The sequence below is a fragment of the Corylus avellana genome, chromosome 2 (assembly GCF_965113065.1).
Source record: "Corylus avellana chromosome 2, dhCorAvel1.hap1.2, whole genome shotgun sequence".
In the NCBI taxonomy this organism is placed as follows: Eukaryota; Viridiplantae; Streptophyta; class Magnoliopsida; order Fagales; family Betulaceae; genus Corylus; species Corylus avellana.
Window position 1 is genome coordinate 42,541,115 of NC_142491.1, and position 7,124 is coordinate 42,548,238.

At 32.0% G+C, this 7,124-nt stretch overlaps 1 protein-coding gene across 2 annotated transcripts; it reads left to right on the plus strand.

The window, feature by feature from the left end:
• The first annotated feature begins 5,383 nt into the window (after window positions 1-5,383).
• Window positions 5,384-7,093, plus strand: MUB6 (membrane-anchored ubiquitin-fold protein 6 precursor). 2 transcript variants are annotated; one of them, XR_009439379.2, is made up of 4 exons: window positions 5,384-6,009; window positions 6,150-6,320; window positions 6,440-6,539; window positions 6,769-7,093. XR_009439379.2 is itself a non-coding variant. In XM_059586667.2 (3 exons), exons 1-3 carry the CDS (start codon window positions 5,880-5,882, stop codon window positions 6,822-6,824), a joined length of 357 nt encoding a protein of 118 aa, XP_059442650.1. In that variant the 5' UTR covers window positions 5,384-5,879; the 3' UTR covers window positions 6,825-7,093. The 2 variants fall into 2 exon arrangements, 1 of the variants encoding a protein (XP_059442650.1); XM_059586667.2 differs by lacking the exon at window positions 6,440-6,539.
• Window positions 7,094-7,124: the final 31 nt, after the last annotated feature.

The window sequence follows — 7,124 nt, forward strand, 5'->3', positions numbered from 1 at the left end:
TCTCTTTGCTCCAATTAACTCCCTCTTTTCTCAGTGGTGGGCCATTTTGCTTGGATGGTGACAGAATAAAGATATGCTTGATGTTTATGTAGCATCTCTGCTGATTTCACCAATATATATCAGAATTATGTATGTGATAATTTCCCTAAATCTCAGTCCATATGGAGAAATTTTACATATTTTGAGTTGAATATTTTGAATTCGAGTTCTGAGGATTATTCTTTAAATGGTTCTATTCGTTTTATAAGTGAAGGCACTCCATCCTACTTGCATTGATTTGCTAGGTTTTCTCATGAAAAATTATTTCTTATTATTAGTGCACCCAGGATGGAATCTGTAACCTGTCTGTCGGGTGAGTTTCCCCAATATTAAAAATTGAAATGAGGAAACATTGGAAAAAGAAAAATTGTTAATTTGGTTGGGATTTTGGTTATGTTTGTTGATTCTTTTTAGATGATGTTTTTAGTTTGAAAATTATTCTGGTGTGATATAAATGTAAAAATAATTTTAAATATTTTGTGTGGTTTGTTAATGTTTTTATTTTAAAAAGAAAAAAAAAAAATTCAAACAAGTCTTGGTTCTTTGACAAATAGCTCCCTAATTTTTAAAAGTGGTAATTTTATTTGCCTCTTATGAAGTTATGCGCCTTTTGCAAACACCTTTCTAATGTTCAAAATCTCATTTTGGTGTATCGAACTTTGATTTCTTTTCACTTTTTTCCTTCCGAAATGTGTGAAATTACTAAAATACTCATTACTGAAATTACTCATTCCACCATTTAATTTAACTGCAATATGTAACGGAATGAGTAAAATTAAAGGAAATCAAAGTTCGATTCACCAAAGTGAGAGACTTTGAACATTGAGGGAATGTTTGTAAAAGACACGTAACTTCATGGAGATAAGTGAAATTATCCCAAACAAATCACTTTTTATCGTATACTTGACAAATAACCTCGGCAAATTTCTTAATGAGATATTTATGAAATTAAAAAAAAAAAAAAAAAAAAGAGCCTTTGAAAGTAGCCGAAACACTCTATGGCCAACTACCGTTTAGAAGGGATGGTCAAACCAACCCTAAGGACTTAGGGTGACTTACAATTTCATAATTTCTTTTTGGAATAAACGTGTAATTTCATGAAGATCCTAGAAAAAATAACCAAAATTTATCATCTTGACTCTGTTTGCCATTGGCCAAAAAAAAAAGGCATTATACTATTTTTTTCAAAATCAACTTTCCATCATTCTTATTTTTTACATCACATCAATTATTTTTTATTATTATTTAAATAAAAAAATTACAACAAAATAATTTTTTTTTTTACTTTTTCATACTAAATATTCTTTATTTTTTTTCAAATCTGCTACTGTTCCAAAAATTTCCTTTTTTAAGGCGAATGACAAACAGAGCGTTTGGTTTCTTGTTGCGCTGGCATAACATAAGGAATAATTTATATATTTTTAAATAACATGGAATAATTTATCACTTTTTTAATTTTAAAAGTTTTAAAAAGCTATTTATCAAAGGATTGAATGTAATGGAGAATTTAAAAATAAATAAATAAAACAAATGATCGTGGGAGTGGTGATATTGATGGGGAATTGATTTCGAAAGCTATCGTTTTGGATTTTGTGTCAAATTGATCCAGCTTTTTTTTTTTTTTTTTTTTAGTACTTTGCCTTTTGTACATAAGGGTTGTTTTTTTTTTTTTTTTTTTTTTTTTTTTTGAGAAGTGCCGGGGGGGGGGGGAGGTTGGGGTAACTTCAAGGAGTGAGCTAAATTCAAACCGAATGGTTTTTTTTTTTTTTTTTTTAAAAGCATTGGATTTGACAACTTCTTTTTTCCTTAAAAGTTTTTAGAAATGACTTGAATTTTGAAAATAAATTGAAAAGAGTAAAAATTGATAATTATTTTAGTGGGATTATATTTGAAAAAGTGTTGTCTATAAGGCCTATAAAAGAAAAATTGTTTGACAAATTAAGAAGTGCTTTTGTAAAATAAAAAATAAAAAATAATTTTACAAAATAAATTAATAATAAAAATATACTAGCTAATCTTTACGGAATATGATCTTCTCAATTTCATTTGAAATGGAGAGTATTCATTTAGTGTAAAACGAGGGGTAATATTGTCTTAACATTAAAGTTGAAGGATCACATTTACAATATGATCCCTTATTTTATACTAAATGAATACTCTCAATTAGTCAATTTCATTTAAAATTGAGAGGATTCTATTCCAATCTTCACACACTCTTGTGAAGGTCACTGGAGCTTTTGCAATGATTGTCATATCACTGTGGTAGCCATGCAACTTTAACGGCCACTTTAAAGTCACCAAATAAATTAGTGTACGCTAGACCGAGATAGTGACAGTCACCATAATGGCTACCAAGCATAATCGGTGGCCGTCATGAAGATTTAGCAATGATGGAGCTGCCGACGGTATTTATAATTGCGCTCGACATTTTTCCTCTAAACAACAAATGTTAAGTCTTCATAGTCTTTTTCATGCTTCCAAGTCCCAAAATTGAAAGCTCTGTTTGGTATAAAAGGACAAGAAGGAAGGAAGTTTCAATCGTGGAGAACAAATGCAGTGCACATTTCCTTCATGTTTCTGCTTCCCCAATCAATCATTCAACAATGAACCCTAATCATAGAGAATCAATTCAAAATTTCTCCATCCACTACTTTTATTGTATTTTGGTCCTTTCTCAAAAGCAATACACCAAATTTGGTGATATGTTCTAATGTCACTATCTTAACAGCTAGCTTATCCTTTTCATGATTTGGTCTGATTTTTATAAAATAAATAAAAATAGTATTTACAAGGCAGTTTCTATGGAATACAAAATTTCCTTGGACCTTACTATCTATTAAACTTTCTCTTTTTCCCCTTTCTTCATATTCATGTGGTAAATTCAATAGTAGTATCAATAATGGTTTAGATTTGACCAATTCAATGTCTACTATACTTTTAAAATATAGTAAATATAAGTTTGTAAAATTTTAAAATTAAAAATTTGTAAATATGGTTCATCGTGGTGGTGATTTAGAGGCCCTAGCAGGGCTTGCTAGACTGCTAGAGGGGCTACCACACAGTTGCCTCCGGACAACGGCCACCACAATCAGGCGGCCACAAGACCACCTCTTTTTTCTTTTTCTTTTTTTTAATGGTAACTGTTAAGTGTTTTAGGTTTTGAGATTATTTTTGTAGTTAAGTAATGCTACAATTTACACTCATATTATACTAGGCTAATTTGGCCGTACCTATTATCCCTTACTTTTTTTAATAATGACTAAACCACAATTTATTTGGTTACTAGTATTTAAGAAGAGTTTTTAGCCTTTGAGAATTGAAAAAAGTTTTATAAAAGTAAACATGCACAGTTACTTCTAAACGAAAAGTGAGACATTTTGGTAAAATACCTCCTACCTATTATTGATTATTGTGTTTCAAGGATATTTAAAGTTTAGTTTGGTTCACAGTGAGCAAAATTAAAAGACAAGTTGAGGAAAAAATTGATTAAAAATATTAAAGAATATAATTGACAAAATAAATAAACAACTCAACATTATTATATTTTATAATTTTTAAATATCTCTTCTTTATAATTTTTCTTGCCATATTATCTTTTTATATGTTTTTGTCATTTATGTTTTGCACATTTAATTTTCCTATTTTCGATAGAATTTTTTGTTTATTTTCTCAATGTTTTTGCTCATTTGCCGACTCTAAGTTAGGCGCTATGCTGTAGTTTTTGAGCATGCTATTTAGTAGACTCTCATATGACTCTCATACAATTATAATTATGTGGCAGTGAAAATCTGTATTTTGATTAACAGGGGCTTGTAAAAAGAAAAAATCAAATGCTGATTTTTACTGTCACATCGTCATAATTGTATAAGAGTCGTATGAGAGTCTACTAAATAGCATTACTCTAATCTAAGTAAACAATAAACAAGAAGTTCCAACCAAACAATACAACAAATATTAATTTTAAGTAAAAATTTATTGAAGAAACTCGAAACAAAAATGGTTCACAACTCACAAGAACCAAGACGCCTAAAAGAAGAATAGGGCTGCTAGGCATCTCAACATTTTTTCTCAAATTCCCTTTTCCAAATGATCTAGACCCACATTCATTTAAGAAAAAAAAAACAATATAAATCTATCTATTTTTTGAATGGACCAGATCATTTAGGAAAAGGAATTTGAAAAAAAGTGTTGAAATGTCTAGCATTATCAAAGAAGAAACAAAACTAAGAAATTGTATTTGGAAAAAATCCCAAAACCAAAACTGTGTCACCATTTCCACTTGCAGGTGTACAGCTAATGAACAATGAAGAAACAATAATTAAATAGGACGTGATTAAAATTAATCTAATTCAACGTGCCTTCCACTTCTCACCTTTGCTATCTTAATAATACTAATAACACTTTCCATTTTTCAGCTTCCAGACCATCAGTTTTTTTTTTTAATTTTTTTTTTATGAGTATTCTCATTCAGACTTCTTAAATTTACTCTATATTTTAGCTATCAATTTTTTCAAAGCATTTACTTCCCGCTCCTCAAACTAGGGATCCACTTTTATTATTATATTTAAATATTATTTTTAAGAATTTCTTTATTTTTTTTCCAGCATTTACATATTTGAAAATTTGTTTTTTGTTTTTCTAATGATATATTTTTGAAATTTTGAAGAGTACTGTTCACGCTGCCCAAATTTTTCTTCATACTAAGAGAGTCGGATGGAATGTCGAAAACATGTAATTTACCATTTTGGCTCCCGAAAGTAGGGATTTCCCTTTAATAAGGAGTCAAATGAGAAATGCTCTAACAATTCCATTACTTGCTATTGTAGATTTTTTCGCAAAGGTAAATCTCACCAATTTTTGGAAATAGCCTATCTAAATTTTGTGGCATAAGCTTTGAGTTCAAAGCATAACATAATCCTTTTTCTTGGAACATGTTAAGACAAACATTAAGATGATTCTGGTACAAGAAAATAAGACTCATCAAATCATGGATTGAGATTTCTTGTCTAAATTATAAAAAATAAGATGATTCAGATTTATAGGTGTCTTAATAGATAGGCCCTGCACTTCAAGCTGCCCGAAGAATTGTCTGAACACCATGAAACTCAAAGCGCCCTCCACTTTTATTTCGTACCCGAATTTCAGGAGATCCCGCCCTCTAATCTAACAAGTCCATTTTGAATTAATCAAGAGAAAAGAAAAGCAAAAACAAATTCTTTCAACTATTTATTTCTTGCCAGCTAGCAGTTTCTAGGCGGATCTTGGGGTAATTGGTGGGCCAGCTAGAGATATCTCCAATTAATATTGTCATGGGGACCAATAAAACATGGGAGGCCATGTGAAAAATTGTCACTTTCTATATCATTAGGTTTTTCAGTTAGATTCAGGTAAAAAGATCTGACTTGGAAAGTTTCTGTTCAGGTAGTTCCTTTCTTTCTTATATTCTACATCAAGCAATTGGAAGAAAGAAGCTGTCTCTATATAGTCTCTTTATTCTCTATTTCATACACTTCTCTGCAGTTACTGCTCTTTGGTTGACATGTAAGATGTTGGATCTGGGTTTCCAATATTATCAGTTGGAAAAGACTGTTTCTTTAATGGATTCTCTCTGTTCTTGTTGAAAATTTTTCAGTCAACTTTTTTCGTCTTGATCTGGGTTTTCAATATTTTCCTCTTTCCTGGCTCTCAGCTCAAAATCTTTCTAGAGAGAGGAAAAAGCAAAAAAAAAAAAAAAGGCTTTGTATTAGAGAAATTTTGAATCTTTGTGGGTTGGTTCATGAGTCTCTGATCCTGGTTATTAGAATTTGAGTTGGGTTTTATTTTCTGTGGGAGATTCATCAATGGCAAGTGAAGATTTGATTGAGCTCAAATTCAGGCTCGCTGATGGCACCGACATCGGGCCGAGCAAGTACAGTCCAGCTACCACTGTGGCATCTCTAAAAGGAAAAATACTTGCACAGTGGCCTAAAGGTTGGTTTGAGAATCTTTTCTCATCCTTTTTTGACTCCTATCACCATTAATTTCCTTGTTTGTGCTGTTCCAGATGATTGTTGTTTAATATGTTGTTTGATTGATTATATTTTCTCATCAATGTCGTCTCTATTTGGTAGAGAAAGAAAATGGTCCGAAAACAATAAACGATGTGAAGCTTATTAATGCCGGAAAGATACTGGAAAACAACAGGACGCTTGCCGAGTCCAGAGTCCCAGTTGGTGAACTCCCAGGTGGTGTCATCACCATGCATGTTGTTGTGCGGCCTCCTCTTTCTGACAAAATCAGTGGTAATTTATAAACCATGTGGCACTCAATGTCTCAATCTTATGTTAATATGTTTGTCTCCAAGGTGCACTATATATTGATATGCTTGTGTTTGTGAATATGTCGGTCTGACTACGGTCAGGAACGGAATCAAGATTTCTCACGACAGCCAAATCATGAATGGGGAGGTCATGCTCCCGTCCCTGGTTCCGTCCCTGACTGCGTTGTCGTAATTACAATTGGTACATTCATGATAACATTCTTTCACAAGCTATGAATGTTGGATTGGAAAAGCTTTGCTGCATTTTGCGTTTGGCTGTTTTTGCTTTATGCTTGTGGCATTTGTTTTGCGTTTATGAAAAGCTTTCTTTCATGAATTCATGGATGAGCATAAATCTGTTTCTGGAAACAAATGAAAGATATGTAAAATGCAGCTCCAACCAAACGATTAACATCTGTAATTCTTGACAGACAAGCTGCACAATGATTCTTCAGAGAAGGCTTGCTGTTCATGCTCCATCTTGTAGCTGGAAGTAACAAAATCAATGGAGCTTCTGCAATTATGTTCGTGGTCGCCATGTGCTTCTGTTGGACGCTTCTTGCTGAGATGCAGTTCAGAAACTCAGAGTTTGATTTTAAGCAGATGGAGAAACAAGAAGCTTGGTGGTTTCTTCACCAGACCTCATTTACTTTGATCTTGTGGTTTCCTTCAGTAAAACCTTTTTGTTCCTTCGTTGCTTGTGAATGATAGAAACGAATAGGGCAAATTGCTGGATTTGAAGCTTATTTTTATTAAGATTGTTTTCTTGGCACAATGAGAAGAGGAT